The 25601-nt window shown below is 46.6% G+C and overlaps 1 protein-coding gene across 1 annotated transcript; it reads left to right on the top strand.

The window, feature by feature from the left end:
- Positions 1-10313: 10313 nt before the first annotated feature.
- On the top strand, positions 10314-22666 carry LOC125918445 (hepatic triacylglycerol lipase-like). The gene is made up of 5 exons (XM_049624444.1): positions 10314-10430; positions 14956-15138; positions 15906-16023; positions 18242-18475; positions 21308-22666. Exons 1-5 carry the CDS (start codon positions 10410-10412, stop codon positions 21802-21804), a joined length of 1053 nt encoding a protein of 350 aa, XP_049480401.1. The 5' UTR covers positions 10314-10409; the 3' UTR covers positions 21805-22666.
- Positions 22667-25601: the final 2935 nt, after the last annotated feature.

The following is a 25601-nucleotide window of genomic DNA, read 5'->3' as shown; positions in this document are numbered from 1 at the left end:
CCTTGTAAGCCTCCTTGGCAATGGTGTAGGTCATGTCAAGACAGACAGGGATAAGAGGACATGAAGCTCAAAGTCAAGAGTTAATCGTAATCACGGGAATCTACCCCCAAAACCAAGAGCGCACTGTATACACTGTATGTTAGCTAACTTGACAATAAATATTATATATATATAAAGAGTTAGATAGTCATTATACAGCCAAATCAAATTTTGAAATAAGAACGTCATTCAGTTCATCTGTCTATTAAAACAGCACTCAGAAAACTGATTTTAAACCAAGATCCACCATTCCAAGAGCTGTTGAAGGACTTGCGCTTTGACTTGTCCAGCTCCTAGCCAGCGTACCCCAGCCAGACGCTGGTCACACACCTACATCACAGTCTCTTGGCTGTGTAAGAATTCTAGTGTTATCCACTGTGATGGGAGGAAAAGACATGGAGTCTGAGGCTGAGGCTGGCAGACAACAGTTCTGGCAGGTGTTTGAGGAGGTCGTGGGTCACCTCAATCATTTGGGGGCATTTCCCACAGGCAAGACAAGGCCCTAGCAACTCTCTTCTTAACTTAAGACACACTTTCTCGTTGACATCTAGGGGCCTCCCTTAGCGAGATGAGCCTTTGTGAGGCATGGTATGTGAGCCCTCTGAGCTTTACAGTAGTGACAGGAACAGAGTCCCAAAAGCCTGGCCAGTTTGTGGGTTGGGACTTCTCAACCCCAGCCCAGTAGAAAGATGCTGGGAATGTTGGGAGAGCTGAGTTCTTTTGATTCTGCTGTTAACCAGATGCACAGTTTGGGGCATGTCAGTTGGCCTCTCTGGGTCCTAGTTTCAACTACAAAATTAGGAAGTTGGACTAGGCCATTCTGGTCACTGGTCCCTAGGGAGCAATGGTTGGGGGTCAGCAAAGGGCATCACTGAGCTGTTTCAAACAAGTTGTAAAGAGATTGTATAACACAAGTCAACTAAATGTTGAGTTTCTTTGCTTTTTGCTGGAATTCTAGCTACTGATTCTCTCTAGAGGACTAGAAGAGTAAATTGATGGTGTTGTCTATACCCTTATTAAAAAGATCAGGAAAATGAATTACTCTTCAATAAATGTAGGCTATTTGACATGCACAGAAAGAGAATTAAAAGAGAATTAAAAGTCAGAAACCAGGCTAGGTGCCATGACACTGCATGGTCTCCAAGTCCCTTTCATCCCTAACCTTCTCTGGCCAGATGATTTGGTTTCCCAAGAATGGTCTCCCCAGGCACTCCTGGTCATCCCTAGCCCAAAGGAACTTGGAAGGGCCTTCTAGATAAGCCAAATCTTCCTCAAGTCTTGGAGGGCTAGACATATCCCAGCCTGATCCTATCATTTGGTTCAAAGTCAGGGCTGGAGCACTCTCTGCAGCTTGACACCAACTCCCAGAGGACTCAGAAATATCCTGCCTTCTCAGGCCAGCCCAGTCCTGCACAAGTAACTGACACAGAAAACCTACTGTTCAGCCTATAGTGCCCCGGCCTGAACCCTAAGTAATGTGGAGAAACCACAGTATTGCAGGCTATAGTTTATTTTTCCAACATTTTTTTTTAAAACGTATATTTAAGGGACCATTATCATCATAAAATACAGAACGTTTCAATCCCTCCAAAAGATTCCCTTTTGCCTTTTCTGTCCCTGGCCCCTGGAAACCGCTGGTCAGCTCTCTAGGGCTAGCTTTGCCTTCTCCAGAATGTGATATAAATGGAATCACACAGTATGCAACCTTTCAAGTTCGGCCTCTTTCACTTAGTGTAATGCATTTTAGGTTCATCCATGCTACGTGCTTGCATGGATCACAAATCTGTTCCCTTTTATTGCTGAGTGGTATTCCATTGTGGTAGATTCCTGTATATATTTACTCATTTACCAGTTGATGGGGATTTGGGTTGCTAATAGTTGGGGGCTACTGTGAATAAGCTGCTGTAAACTCTTGCATCTTTGTGTGGACATATGTTTGAATTTCTCTTGGGTAAGCTCCGAGGCTTGGACTTGATGAGCTTATGGTACATTTACCTTTATAAGAAATTGTCAAACAATTTTCCAAAGTGGCTGCAGTGTTTTGCAATCCCACCAGCAATGCGTGAAAAATTCTAGCTGTTCCACATCCTCACCTACAATTGATGCTGTCCATCTTTTTTCATCTTAGCCATCTTAGAGGAGGAGAAGTGGTATCTCGTTGAGGTTTAAATTTGCATTTCTCTCATGAATAATGATGTTGAGCATCTTTTCGTGTGCTTCTATGCTATGTGTGTATCTTTTTATAAGATGTAGCCGCTTAAACCTCTTGCCCATTTTATAATTGGTTGTTTGTCTTTTTATGCTTGAACTGTAAGTGTTTTTTACATATTCTGGATAAAAGTCCATTGTCAGATATATGTATCTTGAATATTTTCTCCCAGTCTGGCTTGGCTTTTCATTTGCTCAGTGGAATCTTTCTAAGATCAGATGTATTTCATTTATCAAATTTTTCTTTCATGATTTGTGTTTTGGTGTCCAAAAAACAAAACAAAAAAAACTTTGCTTTCCTCAATGTCATCAAGATTTTCTCCTGTTTTCTTCTAGAATTTTTATGGGTTTTGCTTCTAAATTTAGGTCGGTGATCCATTTCAAGATGATTTTCATTCCTTCAACATTTTTTTATGGCAAACTCATAATAGTGAACATTTACATAGCACATGCTACATGTCTGGCACTATTACAGAATGTATTAATACTAATTCAACAAATAATTCTCTAATATAGGTACTATTATTACCTCCATCTTAAAGATGATACAATGAAAAAATTCAGGCATGGCGAGGTTAAGAAATTTGCCCAAGGTCACACAAGCAGTAAATGTCAGAAGTGGACCTTGAACCCAAACCACGTGGCTCCTAGTCTGGATGCTTGGCCACGACACTCCACAGCCCCTTGGTCTACTGGATAAAGTTTTAATATGAGCAAAACCAGACCTAGGTTCTTCTTTCATGGAGCTTATCATCAAATATAGGAGATAGATATTTATCTAATGACTGCTCAATTAGAAAATTATAACTGTGAAATCATCTAAAAGGACAAATAATAGGAAGATGTGACCAAGTCAGGAAACTCAGAGAGATTTTCCCTGAGGAAATGAAGATTGCATTTTGACTTTGAGAAAGAATGATATTAACTAGTCAAATAGGACACAACAGCTGAGCATGTCAGGCCAGGGGACCACAGGAGGAAAGACCAGGCAGGAAGGTATGTCACACACTGGATGTTGAATTAAAAACTCAGAATAATCATCAACAAGGATGGCAATTTTTATTATCATTTCTCTTTCCACTTATTCACTCGGTTGCCCTTGAACTGGAACGACCAACTCATTCTAGTTTGACAGGACAGGTGGTCACCCTACCTTGAACTGTTCAGGGCAGAATGTGACCATGACCTTGGAACCACTTTAAGGAATTAAGCACCATCACCTCCAGAGGATTCCAGTACAAATGGGAAACTTTTCTGAATGGCATACTCTTTCATAATCAGATTTTTTGAAAGACAAAAACTCGTTCTGATTCTCGCCAGAGTTGCAGAGGAGTACAACTTAAGAAGAAAGTCTGGAAGAAAAAAAAAATATCTTCAGCAAGAAAACGCAGCCTAGAGTTACTTTCTTCCCTGGAATCTCCAAGTAGAAATGAATTGTAGTCTCAGGCTATAGGATGGCTAGCAAAATCAGGCCAAAGTAGACAAAGAAAACAGAATAAATCAGACTTGTGAAAATAGCTTTCCTTCCATCCCTTATGTCATCATCTTATTTCACAGCAAAATGGCGATGGGAAAAATTCAAGATGGTGGGAGTCAGAGAAGCATTCCTAATCACAGCCATGGGCCCAATCTGCCTATCACCAAAGATCAGCAACAGCTAAGAGCTGAATCTCTAAAGACCCAGCTATGACTAAATTCTCATTCAAGTTTTTCCATCCTACCATCATGCTAGAAATTCTGAAGTCAGTGTTGTGTATGTACACATCACAGGCATGACCACAGCAGTCAGGAAGAGCTATGACTACAATTTTCTCGTAGGTTCCATCCATCCTCAACAGAAGACACAGTCGGACAAGTTTCCAGAGGGGTCTTCCAGAGGACCCCTCTCATTAGTCCCAGGTCTAAGAATATTTTCAGCAATGTGTAATAACAAAGTCACAAAGTTTATTAAATGACACACACACACAGTTTCGCAATTTAAAAAATGAACATGAAGACATTTCACAAACAACTCTGTGAAAGGCATATTAATACCTGTGGCCTCTGTATTATGCACTTGTGTCCTCAGCACTAGTCACGCGAGGTCCTCAACAAACCTGGAACTGAGCAGAAGCACCCAGCCCAGGCATCACGGGCAGAAAACAGAATGATTACTACCAAGGCCTTCTACTGCAGAATCCGTGGCTCTCTCCTCTGCCAGTTCGTTTGCCTGCAGTCACCACCTAATGATGTCCTTACCCAAAAGAAAATGAAATAATTTGTTCTTATACGAAACATTAGGAACCTCAAACCTGGGGACTGACTTAGGAATGGAGAAATCATTTGCTGCAAGGAATCTAATATTAGAAAATGCAATGGCCTGCACCCAGCTTCTGCTTCTGATTGATTTTGAGGAAGTTCTGCTGCCCCAGGAACTTGCTGTCATGCAGAGGGCAACCCCAAGGCTCCTTAGTCCGTCAATCCACTTTCCAGGTGACAGGGGCTGACTCCCTCAAAGGGTTCCACCGTTTACCTTTAATAGTCTCTCAAAACCATAGCCTCATCCCCAGGTTCTTATCACTGGTATGTCTTTATCTCTTCTAAAGACAGGAGAAAATAACAATTATAGAAGACGCACCCGGGGAAGGAGATACTCCTATCAAATACAATTGGAACGTATTTCCTCACTCATAACAGAATCATGGTGTGTTCTCACAACTTGCTCACAGAGTTGCTGTGAGGTTTACATGAGTTAATGCAAAGAAGACTGTTAGAAAAGTGCCTGGCACAGAGGAAACACTCAATAAATAGTGGCTTAAAAAGTGCAGAAAGTCAGTCTGAATATATATGCATATATAAAGATATATGAACAAGATCACACCTAAGGAGCTAATGATTCTACTTTCAAAAGTCTAGACTAAGAAAATAGTCATAGATTTTTCTAGACAAAGATTTATGTATAAAGATGGTCATCAGAGCATTGTTTGTAATAAAAAAAAAAAAATACCGAAACAACCTAAATGTCCAACAGTAATGGAATAAGTACACAAACTATGCCACTTTTCAAAAGCATGTTTTTTTCTTCTTTTAATGTTTATTTATTTTTGAGAGACAGAGCATGAGCAGAGGAGGGGCAGAGAGAGAGAGGGAGACACAGAATCCGAAGCTGGTTCTAGGCTCTGAGCTGTCAGCACAGAACCCAATGAGGAGCTTGAACTCACAAACTGTAAGATCATGACCTGAGCCAAAGTCGGATGCTTAACTGACTGAATCACCCAGGCACCCCTCAAAAGCATGTTTTTGAAGAATTTGTAATGCTATAGGAAAATTATTAAGACAGGTGAAGAAGGATATGAAACCATTTGCGTCGTATGATTTCGATTTTAGATACTCCAAATAAATATCTATGGAACGAATATCTCCACAAGATTAGAAGGAAATACTCCAAACATTACTTGTGTTTTTCTCTCAGTAGTGAGATTCTTTACTCATTTCAGCATTTTTCAAATTATTTATGCATATACAATGAGTTTGTATTAATTCTACAAATAAAAGTTAAGACTCTATTACAATTTCACAATTAAAAAAAAAATTGCATGAAGTTCTAGACTAGGCCAGTGGCAAGGAACAGAGAAGATAATCCTGAGGATGGGTCCTCAGTATTGGGTGACCCGAGAGCATTCTAGAACAGCTCTCCGTTTTCTAGCTTGAGCAATAGCATGGACAAATAATGGTGTTTTGAATCATAGTAGGAAATGTAGAGAGAAAGGAAGAAAAATGGATTGGGAGGAAAGAAAATAAATTCAGTTTGGCTACACTGGGTTCGCAGTACCGAAAGGATCCATTGGGAGAGGTGCCCAGTCAAGAGCTGGCTACAACGAGTGGCTAGAGCCTGGGAAACATTTTTGTATACATGTGGGTATGGGTGACAGCAGTGCATCCTTGATGCCATGGCTCGGCCCAGAATGCACCAGCATTCTCTGTGTTCTGTGAAGGGGACAATCAGACTCTGCCCCCATGGAAACTCAGACACTCAAGCTCTGGAGCTCTACCCCTTCCTGCTACCCAAAATGTGACCTGAAGTGGCCCCTGACTCCCTCGGTCCCAGAGACGACTGCTGCAATATAGCGAAGAGCCTCACAGAGATTCGCTGTGACTCAAATGCTGTTTGGCACTGTGACTCTCAGAGTCAACCACGTAAAACTTACTACTGCATATTTTGCAGGAATGGTGTTCAAGACAGTGGCCACTGCCTCACCCAGTGGACTCCTTTCACAATAACATAGAAGGAAACCATCTCAGGCTCAAGGACCAGAAATGTGTGAGCCACTGGACGCCATGAATCCTATAATTGCTCTTGTTTCCCTCTCCAATTTGGCCAATAAGAAGCTCATAATAAAATCTGTGGCCTATCTTCAGCAACATTACATGATCACACAGTGTGCCTTTTAGAGTACTAATCTATTAGCATTTCTGTCTTTGTTGTTTTACTGCCCTTATTTTCTCGTTGTCCCCATTTCTTCAACTATAAATTTTTGTAAACTACTTAAAGTCTAAAATTTTCTGCCATGTCACACCCACTCACTGATGCCATTTCTATCTCCTAGAGTTGCATAAAAGAATTCTAGGCTCTCTTCTCCATAACAGCCCTTCAACACTCATGTCCTCCACGAAATCTTTTTTTTTTTTTTTTTTAGATACCAGAGTCTCACTTTCTTCAGCAGTTTGTCCTAGATGTGAGCTCCTAAAGCATCTTTCATCCTTCTAGACTCAAATGATGCCTCATCTTCTCTGGACATCTCTAGCCCCTGTTCAGGGCACCCCTCCCCTGCAGCACCTACAGCAACCACATGCAATGAGTGGTTCTCACACTTGCCTCTCCCACCAGACTGGGGACTCCTGAAAAACAGAGGCGGTGTCCTGTGTGCCTTCAAAGAGTACCTAGCCAGGCCCAAGGCATAATATAATAAAATATGCTAATAAGTTTTTGTTGAGGAAATAAATGATTGAATATACACATACATACAACATAACTTCCTCACTCCTATGCGTGCCAAAAGAAAGCCAAGCCAGGAAGAAAAGGGAGAAGCCAGTTCAGTTCAGTTGTTTGAGGGCTTCTCCTTCTGACAGCTGTTTCTCCATAGGACTCTCCCGAAGAGCCTTGAGGCCCTAGACACCCGGCCAAGCTTATTCTCCAGCCAAATCCAGAGTAAATGCACGTAAGACAGAATTGGTCCTGAGAGGGCAACTGGGCTAAGTTTTCACAGAAAGAAAGGATCTCACAGATCAAAAATGCAGGATGCTGGATGCTCCAGTTGGTATTTATTTTAACAACACAGCCTCACATAGGTGCTAATTATGTGCCAGGCATTGTTCTGAGCTCTTTACAAATATCTTATTTAATCTTTGTAACAACTTCATGAGATAGGTACTATTTCTATCCCCGTTTTATTTTCATTTATAGTTTTCTTAGCATTTGAGTCAGCTATCCTGAAACAAAGGAAGATATAACTATTCCATCACTAAGTACAAGAAAATTGGTTACATTTAGTACCAGTGCATACATGGTGGACAAATCAAACCTTAGCCTTTGACCTGAGACCTGGATGCATGGAATACCGCATCATTCAGTAAGCATTTATTGAGCACCTACCAGCACTGCCCTCCGGGAGCTCACAGCCTGGTGGAGGAAACAGCACACACCTAAACAAATAAATTACCAGGTCCCATGACAAGCACATTAGAATCAAAGATGCAATACAGTGCTGGCGGCAAGAGGAAGTAATGATCTCTGACTAGATGAGAAGGCTTCCTGGAGGGTATGATGGCTGAGTTCCATTTTAATGGATGGTCCGGGGCTTACCATGGAGCAGCAGAGATGGGGGAGGGGGGAGTTTGTGAGAGTACAGAGGTGCAGGGAACCACTGGCAGTGGGGAGCAGGAGGGGAGGAGCTGGGGAGCGAGGGATTATCACTGGGTGGTGGCCTTGGCTACAATACTATGAAGCTCAAAGTCACTAATGGATATGATAGTCATTCCTGTTCTAGGAAGATTCTTTGAGAAGCAGTGTGAGAGATGATGTCATGATCAAACAGAGAGAGAGAGAGAGAGAGGTGTTGGGAGGCTGTTGCAATCAACCAAGCAAGAAACAGTGTGCTCCTTAGCTAGAGAACTGGATTCTAGGCATATTTGGGAACCCAAAGCTTCAGATTGACTGGAAGGCTGGTGTAGGGGATCAAGGTGACACTTCAGCTTCTACTTAGAAGACCGGGAGGGCGGTGCAGCCAGTGAAACGGGGAGCATGAGCTGGGAACCCCCCTGGCAAGGATGAGGACAGTTCAAGCAGCCTCCAAGCTTGGGAAAGACAAACAGGTGGCAGACATTTTCTTAATTATCACCGAGCAGTACTGCAGTCTCACTCACATCTCCCTTTAATAAAATATGATGCATTTCACTCTGTCATCATAGTGAAAAATCATTGCCCTTTGCAGGAAATTAATAACCTTTCAAATTAATAACCTTTGGGTAGGAAAATTGGTTTCATTAATACCTCCCCTTGCACTTTGTTAGGTTCATCATCTCTCTATCCTGCTGTCCCCTGAAACCAAAAGCCCAAGACTTAATGTCTGAGAAGCCTGAATGACTTTATGCTCAGAATGAATGGTCGGGATCCTTAGTAATTGGACTCAATTGAATTCACCGACCAAAAATGCTGGTGTGGTCTTATGGCTGCCCCTCAGTCCTGGAGAGCCCACCATGAGCTGGAAGGGAGGATGAGGGCAACCTTCCCCAGCTCCCAGCCTGATCCCTAATCATGGCAGAAAAGATGTCACACATCTTGTTGTCACAACCTGAGAAACTAACACCTCCCCGGGCTTCTCCCAGCCCCTGAGCAAAGGCGTCAGTCTTTGACCAACACCATGGCCTTGACAGCTGTTGGGCTGCCTGACAGAGTTGTGTGACTGCTCACTACAACTCCAAAATGGCTCAAGATCAAGGTTAGGCTCCCCTAAAAGAGAGACTAGAAGGCATTTTGAAAAAACAACAGAAGGTAAAATCTTGAAAACAATCTTTCGCTGCCTATCTCATTCTTCCACAGTCTTTGAAAGATTCCAAATGGATACACATTTATCCTTTTCTACTGAAAAACTCCTTAGCAGCAGCCTTATCATCTAGGGCATCAAGTCCAGACTCCCCAGCATCCCAGGGCCCAGGATATTCCAACTGCCCAGCCTTGTCTTCCTCTTCCTCATGCCCACAAGGTACCACCCTCTGAGCCCTAACTCTTCTGTTCCCCCAGCTCAGAAAGCCCTGCTCTCTCCCGCCACTGATGCACCCACCCCCCCAAAAGCCCTTGTCCATCCTTCCAGGCAGGATCAGCATCACTTTCCCTGAAAAGTCTTCTCTGAATGTTACTCCCTCCATCAAGCAGAATCAGCCACTCCTTTGAGATCCTCTCTGCCCCAACCCTACCTGGTCTGTGCAAGTCTGCATAGTATAATTTGACTACAAGTGACAACAGGCTGAGCTACATGAGCAAATGCATAGTGTCATCTAACAAAGGTGCTCTATTCATGGTTTCTGCAGCATAGGGATGTAGGCAATTGGAATCAGAGGGTGTGTGTTCAAATCCTGACTCCACCACTTACTGGCAGTGTGATTTGGGGTGAAATACTCATCTTCCACAACTGCCTCTTCCATATCCCTAGCGTCTCTGAGTTACTCCACTGTCTGACTGGCTGATCCCATAGTCCCCAGGATGGCAGGACGGAGGATCTGGTCCCTCCACCTCTGTGTTCGATTCTCCTCGGTCAGCCTTCATCATCTCCCAGGGGAGAAATGGCCATTCTGCTGGACACGCTCTTTTGGGTTCCCTGAAGCTGCAGTTCGTGCCTACCTCTAGCACCTCACAGCAACCCCGCTGGCTGGTGCTTTTAGAAACTTCTGGGCTGTCCCAGAGCTGGCAGAAGCAGAACAGATGCCAGGGTAAATACTGTCTCCAATCTTATATTCCAGGGCCATTTGGAAGAAGACCGAGAGCTGCTGAAACAAAGAAAGCATCGCAGGAGACAGAGATCAGATTCCTGCTTTTTCAAGAAGAAACGGATAAGGGCTGTCAGATTCGGCTCAATCACCCAGACACGTTACAGCAGTGTGGCTTCAACTCCTCTCTGCCTCTGGTGATGATAATCCACGGGTGGTCGGTAGGAAATGCTGACATGCCTTTTTTCTCTCTGCTTTTACATTTTCTGTTTTTTTCTCCCTCATGTGTCCAATTTTAATAAAAAGATAGGAAACCAGTGATAAAAACTTCATGCATAATATTAAAATGTAAAGCACATTCTAATTTTCCAAGTGCTTCCCCACACAGCATCTCATTGATTATCTCAATGCCATGAATGAGCAGGATAGGGAAAATAGAATTATCTCCACATTTCAGATAATAAAATACGGCTCAAAGAATCACACAGCACATGAAGGCCCATAAGTGATTGCAGTCCATGCAAGTGAATCTGCATGTTCCACAAGAGGAGGTAGGAAGCTACAGAAGACATAGTCTCCCAGTGAAATGTTGCAACTGTAAGGTTTAAATACAGGTGCAAGTAACGGAAACTCAATTGGCAATAGTTCAAATAAACCAGAAGTTTGTTCCTATTTCACACAACAGTCTGGAGGTATGCAGTCCAAGTCCTCAGGGACCTAGCTCATTTCCAGCTTAGTAGTCTGCCACCCTTAGACTGTAGCATTTGTCCTTATAATCCAAGATGGCAGCCAGAGCACCAGTCGTCACATCTTTATTCCAGGAAGCACAATTAGTAAAGGGTGTACACAAAGGAGTCAAGGAGTAGGGTTTTTTTTTAAACAGCTTTATTGAGATCTAATTCACATACCATATAACTCATCCATTTAAAGTATACAATCCAATGGCTTTTGCTATAAAAGAGTGGTACTTTTTTGGTTAGCTACCCAGAAGCATCTGTGAAATGCTTCCAGTTACAGTCATTGGCCATAGCTAAGTAGAAATGTGACTGAGACATGCAGCCTCTTAAGGAAAATGTAGCCCTTCTCGGATGCTGAAAATCCTGGACAAGGGGGAGAAAGAATATTGTAGGCAATGACTGAACTCAAACTAAGCAAGGACTTGTCTCCCAGACAGAATTGTACCTCCCTGGCTCCCCAACAACCCACGATTTGAAGCTCAGTTGACAGCTTGAAACCTCCAGAGATTTGGGGGGTCTATTTCATGACTTGGAAATCTTTCCCTGACTTCTAGTTGAAAAATACTCTTGGGACTCCTGGGTGGCTCAGTCAGTTAAGTGTCTAACCCTGGCTCAGGTCATGATCTCACAGTCGTGAGCCCTGCATTGGGCTCCTCACTCAGCATGAAATAGAAAAAAGAAAGAAAAGAAAGAAAGAAAGAAAGAAAGAAAGAAAGAAAGAAAGAAAGAAGAGAAAGGAAGAAAGAAAGAGGGAGGAAGGAAGGAAGAGAAAGGAAAGAAGGAAGGAAGGAAGAGAGAAAGAAAGAAAGAAAGAAAGAAAGAAAAAAAGGAAGGAAAGAAGAGAGAAACAAAGAAAGAAAGAAAGAAGAAGGAAGGAAGAGAAAGGAAGAAAGAAAGAGGAAGGAAGGAAGGAAGAGAAAGGAAAGAAGGAAGGAAGGAAGAAAGAGAAGAAAGAAAGAAAGAAAGAAAGAGGAAGAAAGAAAGAAAGAAAGAAAAAGGAAGAAAGAAAGAAAGAAAAAGGAAGGAAAGAAGAGAGAAAGAAAGAAAGAGAAAGGAAGGAAAGAAGAGAGAAAGAAAGAAAGAAAGAAAGAAAGAAAGAAAAGAAAGAAAAATACTCTTGAAACCCTCATCTCTCCTACCATAGAGAACAAAAGGAGCCCGTCAACCCACCAGCCACTCTTTCCACATGTATTCAAGGAGAGCCTGCTATGTGCAGGCTCACAGCCCCCATGAACAAAACAGACCCTGTTCCTGGTCTCACGTGGTAGACCACGTGGTGATGCCACATGGGTATAGCCACGAGGTGGGGTGCTGCCATTGCTACAGGGGAAAGCAGTGGTGACTATAGCCTGCTAGCAGCTTCCCCGTAGGATTCAAAGAGCTCCCACCCTAAGGAAGTGGAGGTTCCTAACACCCCAGGGTCCACAGTGAGGGTGGTGATGGGTTTTCCTGCTGCTAAAGAAGAGACCTAACATAGACTGAGGCCTTACCGTAAGTTAGACCCTTTACATTATACATCAACCCATTTAATCCCCACACCTCCCTATGAGGTGGGTTAGTATCTCTCACATCAGGAAAATGCACTCAGAGAGGTCAAGCAGCTACCATAGTCACAGCCAACAGTGGACACAAATTCACCCAGAACACTCACACTCCAAGTTCACACTCTCAAAGACTCCTAGTTCACTGGGCCTTTGTCAGAGGGGTTTGAATGGGCCCCCCGATTCTGCAGCAGGCTTCACACTGCAAACTCCTAGCTGTGGCTTTCTCCAGCTGGGGTAGGAGCTCAATCCATGCTTCTTTAAGAAAAACAGAGGGCAGAATGCTAAGATGAAACATGTTTTTAAAGGGAACCAAAGAGCAGACTCTCTCCAATGGGAACCCTGCGGGAAGATATGGATTAGAAGGAGGCAAGTCACTGTAGAGAAGAGTATCCTATTTCTTCAGCTGCTTTAGCCAAACAGACTTTCCTTACAAGAAAACAGAGAGAAAGTGGGAAGGAAGGAATGCATCCAGAGGAGAGATGTGCGAAGGGGTGGAGGAGAAGCTGGAGCTGAGAGCCACCAAGTCACAAAGGCTGCACACAGCACAGCTGGGGCTTCTTCCAGGTGCTCTCCCTCTGACCCTGCCCACTACACACTCCCTGCCCCCCTCACCCTCCCTGCCCCCCTCACCCTCCCTGCCCCCTTCACTTCCCCTGCCCCCATCACCCTCCCTGCCCCCCTCACCTTCCCTTCCCCCCTCACTCCTCCTGCGCCCCTCACCCTCCCTGCCCCCATCACCCTCTCTGCCCCCCTCACTTTCCCTGCCCCCCTCACCCTCTCTGCTCCCCTCACTCTTCCTGCCCTCCTCACTCCTCCTGCCCCCATCACCCTCCCTGCATCCCCTCACCTTCCCTGCGCCCCACTTAGACTCCAGCAACACTCAACTGCTTGGAGCTCGTTCCACTCTCCTGTGATTTCTCTCCTCTTGGCCTTGGCTCAGGCTATGCTTTCTGCCTACAGTATTCTCCCTCTTCTCCTTCGGAACAGTATCCATTATATGTAAGGTGCTCCAAAAATATTTGTTAACTGAATTAATGACTAAATAAGTATCTTGTTTACAAAATGCTACATGAAGATAGCAGGGTTTTCTTACCAGGGTCTTTTACCAGAATGCACTCTTCATTCTTAAAATCTAGATGGGAATATATCTATTACTACTAGTAATAACAACAACAACAGCTGCATCGCTATGTAAATAACTATTAACATAACTGCATAACTAAATAACTCTGTGTAACTAACATCTCCTGAGTGCTTACCACATTCCAGGCGGCGTTCTAAGTGCTTTCCATCTATTAACTGATTTCATCTTCACGACAATCCTGGAAAAAGCGCTATTATTTTCCCCATTTCCAGATGGGGAAACTGAGGCATGGAAAAGTTAACTAACTTGCCTAAGGTCACGCAGCTAGTAACTGACAGAGTCTGGATTTGAACCCAAGGTGCCCTACGCACACGAAAAGCACTGGGTGAACATGAGTAAGTGGACCCACCTGACCTAGGAATGACCTGCCGCGTCATCAGTATTGTTCTGCAGCCTCGCCTCCCACTGTCTAGTCTTGAGCCACACCAGACTCTTTCCCTAAACACACCACGGGGCCCTTTCCTAACTCTGTGTGCTCTTCCTTCTGCCTGGACCACCCTAGACAGCCGTGCCCCACACTCACCAGCCCACCCTTACTCTTGTAAGTGAACTCCTATTTGTCCTTGCAGGCGCAACACAAATGTCTTTGTTCTGTGAGCCTGTCAGGAGTACCCTGCAGGCTGGTTCTCAAACAAGGCGCATACACAGAAAGTTTCTCCATAAATGGGTATTGAGCTCCTGCCATGCTCCAGCCCATGGTGCTTTATTCCCTCGAAAGCGAGCAGATGAGTGGGCCAGAGGAGAGCAAAGGAGCTGGGATTCAGAGCCGTGGCTGTGGCCATGGCCCAGCAGGCCTCCCTCCTGGAGCCGAAGGTACCAGAGCTGATGCTCAAAGGATAGGTCAGCTTTAGCACCTGGTTACACAGACTTTTCCATGATTTTAAGGCTCAGAAACTCTTAAAATAGGGACACATTAAGAGAACAGCTCTCAGCTGGAGGCCAGGGGTAGCCCCCAGGGGACATTTGGCAAAGCCTGGAGACATTGTTGGTTTTCACAGCTTGGCAGGAAGGGTACTGCTGGCACCTATGTGGCAGAGACCAGAGATGCTGCTGGATATGCTACAACGCACAGGACAGCCCCCACAAGAAGAAGGATCTGGCCCAAAATGTCAGTAGTGCCAAGGTCGAGAGACCCCCTCCCTCCCCCCACCCCGAAGCCTTTTTTTCTGGAAAGAAGGATCCAGCATTAGTTAGCCAAGACTTGGAGAATTTAAAAAGTGAAGCGAGAGAAAGAAGAGGCCCCTCTGGCCTCTCCCGGTTACACTGACTACTCTGTGGGCCCCTCCCGGTTACACTGACTACTCTGTGGGCCCACGTGCAGGTGGATGGCTTTCTGGAAGACTGGATCTGGCAGATGGTTGCCGCACTGAAGTCTGGGCTGGCCCAGCCAGTGAACGTGGGGCTGGCGGACTGGCTCACCCTGGCCTACCACCACTACACCATGGCTGTCCACAACACCCGCCTCGTGGGCCGCGAGGTGGCCGCTCTCATCCGGTGGCTGGAGGTGAGCCCTGCCCCGACCTCCCCTTCCCTCCCTTCCTCTCCCTTCCCGTAAGTGTCAGTGAATTAAGCTGGTCTCCAAGCAGCCCAGGCGGGAGGACCGCTCTGCTAACCCTGTAGAAATGGGAGGGCTGGGGTGGAGATGGGACATCAGGTTCCCCTCAGATGCCTTGCTTAAACCCCTATTTTGCAGAACTATCTTCCCCTCTCCCATCCACTGTTTCTTTTATGCTCACTCCCTAGGATGTGCTGAGGGATCTAAACATACCTGTAACACCATCAAACCCCACGCAAATGAACAGGATCACCGTGCAAGGCATTAAGGTGCTAATAAAGGCAGGCAGAGGGGCAGCATCACCAGGCAGGGTCCCAGGTAGCTGAGACTGAAAGGTGGGAGCCAGCAAAAGTGAGAAACCAGGGGCGCCGAGGTGGCTCAGTTGGTTAAGCATCTGATGTCAGCTCAGGTCATGATCTCACAGTTCGTGAGTTCAGGCCCCATGTGGGGCTCTGAGCTCACGGCACAGAGCTTGTTTTGGATTCTGTGTCTCCTTCTCTCTCCCCGTCACCTGCTTGTGCGCTCTCTCTCTCTCAAAATGAATAAACTTAAAAAAAAAAAAAAGGTGAGAAACCAGTTTGGGTCTGAAGGATGAATTAAGCACCTCATTTGCCACCCAGCGCAAAGAACAGGGTGGGAGCCAAGAACAAGCTGGACCCACACGAGGTTACCGTCCAGCAGCTCTCCCCTGTAACCATCTTGCCTCTGTCTTCCAGGAATCTGTTCAATTTTCTCGAAGCAATGTACACCTAATTGGGTACAGCCTGGGTGCACATGTCGCAGGATTCGCTGGCAGTTACATCGGCGGAAAGCACAAGATCGGGAGAATTACAGGTAATTGTGCCTGATAACTAACAACCACGGGGGGCGGGGAGAGGCGGGCGTGGTCGTGTGCAGGACCCGCTTCTACAGCAGTCCCGTAATTACCAGGTCCCCAGCTTTCTTCACGCGGCTCCAGTGTTCACAGGAAGACTGGTTACAGGGCGTCAAACATGACCACTGTCACAGACTGCTGTTCCTCGAGAATTCAGAATAAATTACAGCCTCAACTTCTGGTGCCTCTCCTCCAACAGGTGCCTCTCGTAGTCATGCCAAATAGGACCTAAAAAGTAGGCTTTCTATACACTGTTCTACCAGCAAAGAGTTTTTCAACCTGTAGTTTAAAAAGCCCAATATGAGCAAGTTAAAAAATCACAGGCTGAAATGTGCAGTAACATCAGCCACGTTTGTGAAACATACGGGTCTTACTCTGGGACCTATTTGGACTGAGGCAGGGAGCTCTACACTCACTTGGGAACGGCCCCAGATACCCAGAAAGAACTGGGGTTGTGTGAGAAGGTCTTTCCCCCCAGGCATCATAGACACCAACCTCATCCCCCATGCTGCCCCACAGTTCTGTTTTTGAAGAACACGTCTCACCAGATATTTCCCTAACCAAGTCCCCAAGGCCCCCAGATACCCACAGGACGAAACTCAGAAAGCCCAAACAAGGCCCCAGAGTTCTCCGACCTCCCCTCCAGCCGTTCCCTCCCCGTAGTCCCAGGCGTCCATGACACTAGGTCTTTCTCCACTTCACAAACATGCCATTGCCTCCTATGCTTCTGGGCTTTTGCCTGTCCTTTTCTTTTTGCCTGGAACTTTTTACTACCACTTACCCACCCAGCCCTGGTCTGGGCAAACTCCTACTCATCCTTCAAGACCTAGCAGGTCAAAGCAATAATACTTCACAGGCTAAAACAATTCAAAGGAAATTTGAGATGACTAGCGTTGTTGTGGCCTTTAACTTTATCAAGTCAGAACATTTTTGGCAGCTGACATCTATGATTCCCATCACTTCACCAAAGAAGAAGTTAAAAGATAATGGCAGACATTTAAAAGAAAGAAATTTGTCATTATGAGAACTCACTTCCTCACCCTTATTTTATTTATTTATTTTTTATCTTGCTGGTGACTGGGGAGCCCTGCTTCACAGGCCACTGTTCATGGCCCCACCTCTGTGATTTAACCCTTCATAGGCTGGGGGTGACCAGACCTTCCACAGAAGGCCAATGAGAACCATTGCCAAGCAACCAGGCCTCGAAGGCTAAGTCAGAACCGCAGGGAGGTGACCCCAGGCCCCAGCACCCTCTCCACTCTGGCTGGCGTCATGGGCCACATCAGGCATTATTAGCCAGGCTCACTCATGTCAGAGGCGGCAGGACAGCTAATCACTGCTGTCATCTCATACTCATACCCATGAAGAACAGAATAAAATCACACCAAGACATCTTTCATTTGTAACCATGGGTGAGAGCTGGAGACAGGCGCTCTCACCGCCCCCTATCAATTCCTTCACCCCCAACAGGGATGGAAGCTAGGGCTGATGTGGGACATCAAAGGGCCTTGCAGTGAAGGTGAAGGAAAAAAGACAGAGGAAAAACTCTGAGTGCATAAATACTCCCCAACTACAGTCAGCCAGGAGCTGCGCTTAGTCTCATGCACACACATCTGTCACTTGACCAGAGCTTTGAGCCGTCCTATTTGCTCATGACATTTTCACCGGGGAACAGTGATGTCCCAAGGCTGTTCTGGACATTCCAAGGAAATGACACTGGTGTAGGAGAAAAGCCAGCTCATTTGGGGAAATTGTTGACAACATACAGGCAAATAAACTCCTTCTTTGTTGGGTAGGTTAGAACTACTTACAATAAGCACAGCGGGCTTTTTTTTGTATGCAAACAGATGTTCTTGAAAGTAGCTTGAGAGGTACTTAAAATTGATTCGCTTAAATAAATCAAGCATTCCCTCATAACCTTATTTCTACCACTGGATAGTTCCAGCAGACCTCTCTCCCCATTAGATAACGCACAGCCTGTGTCTAATTTTCGGCACCATGAATTACTGTGGTTTTACTGCGAAAGGTTATAGCAAGATTTTCTAGAGAAAGCTTATCCCGTAGGATTTTCTTCTTCCTGCTAGCTCGTGAATGTATAATAACATCAAAAAACTAAAAAGGGCATTCTCCTTGTGTCCCCTTGCTTCCACCTAACCCTTACCGTTGCTTTCCTGTTAGGGCTGGATGCCGCGGGCCCTCTGTTTGAGGGATCTTCGCCCAGTGACCGTCTTTCACCAGATGATGCCAATTTTGTGGACGCCATTCACACCTTTACCCGGGAGCACATGGGCCTGAGCGTGGGCATCAAACAGCCCATAGCACACTATGACTTCTACCCCAATGGGGGCTACTTCCAACCTGGCTGCCACTTCCTACAGCTCTACAAACACATTAGCAAGCACGGCTTAAATGGTGAGAAGGAGGGCCAGGCCGAGAGCACTAGCCTGCACTGGCTTCTACCTCCCACACCTGTATGCCGCCCCCAGACCCAGTGAATCTCCAGCTCTGTGGGACTCTGGGAACCGTTGAGCAAGGGTCGGCGCCCAGGGTATATGGTCACCAAACCCACTAGGAGAGAGGGCTTGTGGGAGTGGGTAAGGGCTGGTGTCCCCCCAGGAGGCCCTACTTTTAACTGGCAGTGGTTACTGGAAGCTAAGTACTGACGGTGGGCTGGGGAGCCCCAGGAAGGGATCCCTGCCTCTTAGCCCCACCCAGTGTATGCAACAAAGTCTTTCCAGGGGTACTACCCCTTCTGAAAGTGGAGTCCTGATCCCTGTGGTTATTTCTCCTTCTCTAGAAGCTTCCTCACCCCGGGGGACTTTGTCTATTCTGGACGCACTTAATCGAGCATAGCTTCTTGATCCTTGGTCTGACTGGCGTGGCAGTACCCCTCTTCCACTCTCATGAGGTTTCATCTAGCTGGTCCCACAGGACCTTCCTGGGATTCTTCGGATTCAAAGTTCAGCTCTAATTTGTCACTTCCTTTACACTGGGGCAGGAACTGGATTGTGGCATGATCTGGGCTGTGATCCCACTTCTCTCTCAGATCTGAGACTGAACCAAGAACATGCACATTGACAACATGCACAGGATTAACGAACAAAACTGTCAGCAAAACTCATACATTCCATAGGCATTCCAAATTTCTCATTATTATAAAATATCATCCTGATGAAAACATGCCAACTCACACTAAGCCAGCTGGAGACCTCCACCCCCGCGTACCTTCTTCCCACCTCCATCATCCCAAACCAAGCTGAGAACATGCTCTCTTGTGATTATATCACCACCTTCACCTCTCCAGCATCAGAATGACCTTCACACTCAACATTATCTCATTTTGGCCGGCATCCCAGCCTTCCACCCGCCCACGCCTGACAGAACCTTCTGGGAACTCCCCCTCGCCATTCCTTACATACCCCTCCCATTAGTGTCCCTCCAGTCATTCACGGGTCCTGTTCCATCACCAGCTGACCAACCAGCCCTCTTCCCAGATCTACTCCCTCCCAACGCTCAACACAGGCCTCTAGGATTAGTAACTAGTTGCCTAGTTAAGTACTAGTTTTAAGTACCTCTCTGACCACTTAGTGCCATTTGCTCTCTTGTACTAACCTTCAAAGTGATGGAACCAAGTATGTTTATTGTGCTTGCCCCGTTTTGAGGTGTTTTTTCTCAGTTTTCTTCACCTTTAAGTTTAAAAGCGATCCCATTCTCTGGGCGCCTGGGTGGCTCAGTCGGTTAAGCGACCGACTTCGGCTTGGGTCATGATCTCGTGGTTTGTGGGTTCAAACCCCGTGTCAGGCTCTATACTGACAGCCCAGAGCCTGGAGCCTACTTGAGATCCTGTGTCTCCCCCTCTCTCTGCCACTCCCCTGCTCACGCTCTGTGTCTCTCCATCTCTCAATGATAAATAAATGTTAAAAAAAATTTTTTTTAAAGCGATCCCGTTCTGGGGGTGGTTCTCCCGACACACCTGAACAGAAGGTAGTTTGGTAACTGCTTTAGCACCTCAACACCTCCTGGCTAGGTGACCTTGAATGAGTTAGTGAATGCCTTTGAAGCTCCATTTTCTCATCTATAACAGCTGCCTCAAGGAGCGGTGGGGAAGATTCAGAAAGTGGATGAGTGAAAGCCCTCAGCATGGTACCTGCCTCATAGTAGGTGCACAACAAATGCAGCACTAGTCCAAGAATTAAGGTGTCCAATCTTGGCATTTAGCCTTCAGTACCTTTAGGCAGAGTGACCTGTGCTGTACCTCCACATCAGGTACTTTACATACCTTATGGTGGTTCTTCAACATTCCTTAGGAATAATTTATTAAAGACTAGGTTAAGATTTGGAGAGTTAAAAAAAAAAAAAAAAAAAAAAAAAGGTCAAAAATCCATGCTAGATAAACTTCCTAAACTAGCTGTTTTGGTTTAGGCCCATGCAAACCTGGTTGCTAGGATGTATCCTTCTAGAGGCCAATCCCCTTGCTGGTTTTATAGGCCAGTTACCCAATGGAGGCAATGGCTGCTTTAGGGCAGAGAGTAGACATTGTGGGAGAGACCTCAGTTTTCACCAGACCATTAGCTGAGCCCCAAGAGTAACCTGGCAGTCATTTTCCTAGCTTTGTTAAGAGACATTCCACACAAGCCTGTTCCAGCTAATTCAACCCAAGGCATCAGCCCGTGCACATTTTTAACCATTTAAGACATAAACATATATTTTTTAAGGTTATTTATTTTGCGAGAAAGCGAGTGTGAGCAGGGGGAGCGGGGAGCAGGCAGGCAGAGAGAGAGAGGGAGAGAGAGAATCCCAAGTAGGTTCCACACTGTTAGCAAGGAGCCTGACGCTGGGCTCAATCTCATGAACCGTGAGATCATGACCTGAGCCGAAACCAAGAGTAGAATTCTTAACCGACTGAGCCACCCAGGCGCCCCAAGACATAAATATTTTTTTAATAAATTACACTACCCTGTTTTCCTAAATAATTCAGTGTTTTCTTAGTGACTTAGGCTTCCTATTTAAACACCAGGGTGTCCTCAGGAGCCCCCCACCCCTGAGGTGCCTGGGGTGACAACTCTCCACCACGTGACTGGGAGGGGTCCACTCCTGTAGTTTTCAGTCGATGAGTGGGTCAGCCTCAGCAACCGCCCCCCTCCTTCCCAACATGCCACTGATCTGCGCTGAAAACAATCATCCTTTGGGTTGGGGGTACTTTGGATCAAGGGGTGATAACATCGTTCCTGCCCTGTGTTGCAGCCATCACTCAGACCATAAAATGCTCCCACGAGCGCTCAGTACACCTCTTCATCGACTCCCTGCTGCACGCCAGCATGCAGAGCACGGCATACCAGTGCAGCGACATGGGCACCTTCAGCCAGGGCCTGTGCCTGAGCTGCAAGAAGGGCCACTGCAACACGCTGGGCTACCACGTCCGCCAGGAGTGGCAGGGCAAGAAGAGCAAGAAGCTCTTCCTCGCGACGCGGGCCCAGTCCCCCTTCAAAGGTGAGTGTGGGTGGCCCATGAGGCAGCCACTCTTCGGAAGGGTCAGAAGTTCCCCTGAGTCTTTTCCTGCGGCTACTTCAGGCTCTGCTCTTTCAGTGCTTCTAAAACCAAAGATTCCAGATGGTGATGTGGACACGGCCTCTCTCTCGTGTCCACCTTGCTGCCAAGTGCTAGGAGGAGAAAACTTGATACTTTCTGGAACAATCCTTGGGTCAGCCTCTCTTCATCCATCCATGTTCATGGTGCCCTAGAATGTTAGATCCGGAAGGCCCTGAGCAGTTACTCTGACCACCCAGGTCTCACTGTGCAAGGACCTGGAGGTGTCTTCAAACCCCAACTAGAAGCAAGTGCTCTCAGCTCTGCTCACAGCCTCCGTGGGAAAAAAAAAAAAAAAAAAGAGCAAGGCTCCAGGCTATGTTTATAGCTTCTCATTTCCTCTAAAGTTTGGATCAGCCGATCTTACAGGACATTACTGCTCTACTGAGACCCTCCCAAGATGAAGTTTGGCTTCTTCCAACTTTCACAATCAGATCCTTAACCTCAGGGCAGAAACCAAGCCCCGACCACTCTGGGTTGAACCAGAGGTCAGAGCCGTGGCCTCGTTTGGGGCTGGAGCCAGCAGAGAAATGCTCCAGTGAAGCCAGAGTTGTGTCCTCCTTGAGTGAACAAGCTGACATCTGTTGCTATTAACATTTCTGTCTAATCCTTTAAACAGCTCATGAGTGATTTAGCGTCTTACTGTTTCACTGCACATGCTCACCGGTGCCGGGAGGAGCTCGGCCCTGCACTGTTTGATTATTACCGTGCAGAATATTTGTAGCTGCAGAAGGTGAACACGCCATCACCACCACTTTGCATTTATGTGTACCGCATTTTATACAAAACATCAGATGCAGCCGTCAACTCTTTGTGGTCCCCACAGCAGCCAAGCAAGGTCAGCAGGGCCGGTTATGATCTCATTTTAAAGAGGAGGGAAGCACAGCTTGGGTGGAGTGACCCACCCACGGCCATACAGCCTGGAAGGAGGCCAAGAGCCAGGTGCATCCGACCCCCAGCCTCTATTCCTTTTATTATCACACTAGCAAGTTCAAGTTCCCAGGCGATTTATTTTTTAGGCACAGGATTCCTGTTTATCTGAACTTCTGCTCTCTAGCCAAATTTCCCTTCCGTGAAGCCCAGGAATGACAGAAATCCGCTGTGGACAGCTGATAGCTTCTGAGAGCATTATAGTGAAGGTGGACCTTTCCTGCCTGAGGGGACAGAGGGTCCCCTCTGCTGTCTGACCCTTTGGGGGTGGAGGAGGGAAAGGTACCACCCCAGATCAGGCGAGTGAACTTGGAAGGCCTCCTGCTTAAGGGAGCTTTCCCACCGCAGGCTGCCAATTAGACACTCATTTGGGTTAACCATCTCCTCTTTTAAATGGCAAAGCTGCCTGGAGTGATTAAGCCCCTCTGATAATCACATTTCTCTGGATCTACTTTAAATCGTGGAATGTTAGCATTTCTAGAGACTGTTCTACCCTGCCATTTCATGGACGCAGATACCCAGGCCCAGATGGGGGAAATATTTGCCCAGGGACACAAAGTAAATTTCTGATAGTCAGCATTTAGATCTGGACCTCCAAACAACTGGCTGAGTGATTTTTAACTCAGTAATCTGCCCCTGGTCTGTTCGTGTGGGTGAAGGAGGGAGGAGAGAAGAGGGGGAAGGCTTTGTTTTCTCCTTGACATCAGCTGAGAAGAAAGGAGGCCATTTTTCACCTTCCAGAGCTGAGGTGTGTGAAGTGAAGAGTTTGGTCTAGTCAGAGGACATCTATGGGGGGGCTTAGAACTGGGGGCGCCATGGGGGGCGGGGCCAGGCAAGCACACAGAGAAGGAAGAGGGGAAAGGAAGACCAGTAGACACAGCCAGGCTGAGTTCCTTCCTTTTACCAAGGACCCACGTGCTCGACCACCACACACCACTGGTGTGAGCTCACAGGGCTCTCTTTCCTATGAAGGAGGACCAGAGAGTTGCATTAGGGCAGCACCACCCCACCCCAGCAGCTCCCAAAAGCCCATGTGTTCATCCATTCATTCATTTTTCAAGCATAAGTTGAGCCAGAGTAGGCAGAGTCCCTACTTCACAGGGCTCAGTGGAGACCAGCCACCTCCCACATGTCGATGCTCAGCGCTATCCCAGGAAGATGGGCCATGAGTCACTTGGAGACAAAAATCAGGTGTCTTTATTGCCAACTACTGATCTTGCTCCAGACACTTCTGATGTTCACGGGACCCACGAGGCCAGTGATACGGAGGCTATGAGGCAGGACTGTCTGAAACTGGTCAGAACTCACGTTGGCCTCTAACCGAGACTCCTGTGACAAGCTGTAACCTGCACTACACCCTCCCTTCTTTGGGGCCTCCAAATCCTCCCTGGTTCTGCTTCAGTCCTTCCAGTGAGCAAAATCCTATTCTGTTCGTTGGTGGGGAGCAGCATCCCTGGAGTCACATCAAGCTGTCCTAGGTATGGCCAGAAATTATCCCCAGTTGAGACTGCCTGGTCAGGAGCAGCTGCTCATGGGACACTGCGGTCCATATAATGCTGCATCATCCAGTATGGTAGCCGCTCACCATATGTGGCGATTTAAATTACTTAGAATTAAATACGATAAAAAATTCGATTCCCCAATCACACCGCCTTCCAAGTGCTCAAATAAGTGGCCGCTAGATCAGAGACCACAAAGATGGATCACTTCCATCATCCCAGAAAGTTCTATCGATGGTACTGGCATGAGGCCTTTAATCTAGGTCCCCATAACTACACCTCTCTCCACCCATCATGGTCATGATCATCTCTGACTTGGGCCCCCCAAACCTATTTCTCTGGTATTTGATGAATACTTATAGATTCTTAAAAGAAGAGACTTGCCCAACCCTGGTTACAGAGAACCCGTAATTCATATTTTTCAAGAACATCTAATTGCACGATATATTTTAGTGCAGGATCTGGCTGGGCAAGATAAACATCACCTCCTGATTGTAGCTTCACAAAGGGTGACTAACTTAACCCTCCCACCTCTGCCTCCCAAGATATTTCAACAAAACCATCAAAGGATCTGTTTCCTACAACTGCTGGCTCGCCAGAACCCAGTGCCCACTGGGAGAACACACAGCAGCGGAAGAGAATGGGGAGAGTGACGCAAGGCAGTTTATTGTCCACTTCCATTTTCAGTCTCGCAGGAAGAACCCTCACCAGTCCGGGAGCTTGTGTTTTGCTTTGTTTGTTTGTTTGTTCGTTTTTATTTGAAAGAGAGAAAAAAAAAAGCACAGGAGCACACTCCAGCAGGGGAGAGACACGGTCGGGGGGAGGTGAACAGAGAGAGAGAGAGAGAGAAAGAGAGAGAGAGAGAAGAGAGAATCCCAAGCACAGAGCCCAATGTGGGGCTCAATTCCACAACCCTGGGATCATGACCTGAGTCAAAATCAAGAGTCAGATGTTCAACCAACTGAGCCACCCAGAGGCCCCTAGAAGCCTGGGTTCCAAGAGAGAAGAGAGGGGAACATATCCATCCTGAGGAAGTCCTGTTTAGCAAAGGCCACATCTAATTAATCTCCTGGGGTAGGACGAGGCCAGTAGGAGGTGAGGAAGGTGGTGTTTAAGGGGGCCTATTCTGTCCAGGCTCCATGAAGGGTATGTCGTACTCCTTTATCATTTAATCCTTGTGACAACCCAAACAGGGAGACAGGGAGACAGAGATTGAAACGGGTGGGGCTGGGAACGAATTATGGTGAATTTCCCAGTAAATAAATTGAGATCCAGAGAGATTAAGGCTTCCCATAGTCACACAGTTTGTGAGTAGCAAATGCAGCGTGTGACCCCAGGTCTCACTGATTCCATGGCCCTTGCTCTTCCCCTTCACATGGCCTCCTGAGCATAGCACCAAGGCAGGTTCTTCCCCTTCTCTCCCTCTCTCTCTCTCTCTCTCTCTCTCTCTCTCCCTCTCCCTCCCTCCCCCTCCCCCTTCTGCTCTCCCTCTCCCTGTTCCTCCCCCTCTCTCCCTACACTCT

Source organism: Panthera uncia, unplaced genomic scaffold (assembly GCF_023721935.1).
Source record: "Panthera uncia isolate 11264 unplaced genomic scaffold, Puncia_PCG_1.0 HiC_scaffold_795, whole genome shotgun sequence".
In the NCBI taxonomy this organism is placed as follows: domain Eukaryota; kingdom Metazoa; phylum Chordata; class Mammalia; order Carnivora; family Felidae; genus Panthera; species Panthera uncia.
Note: the sequence above shows the minus strand (reverse complement) of the source record. Positions and strands in the feature narration are given on the sequence as shown.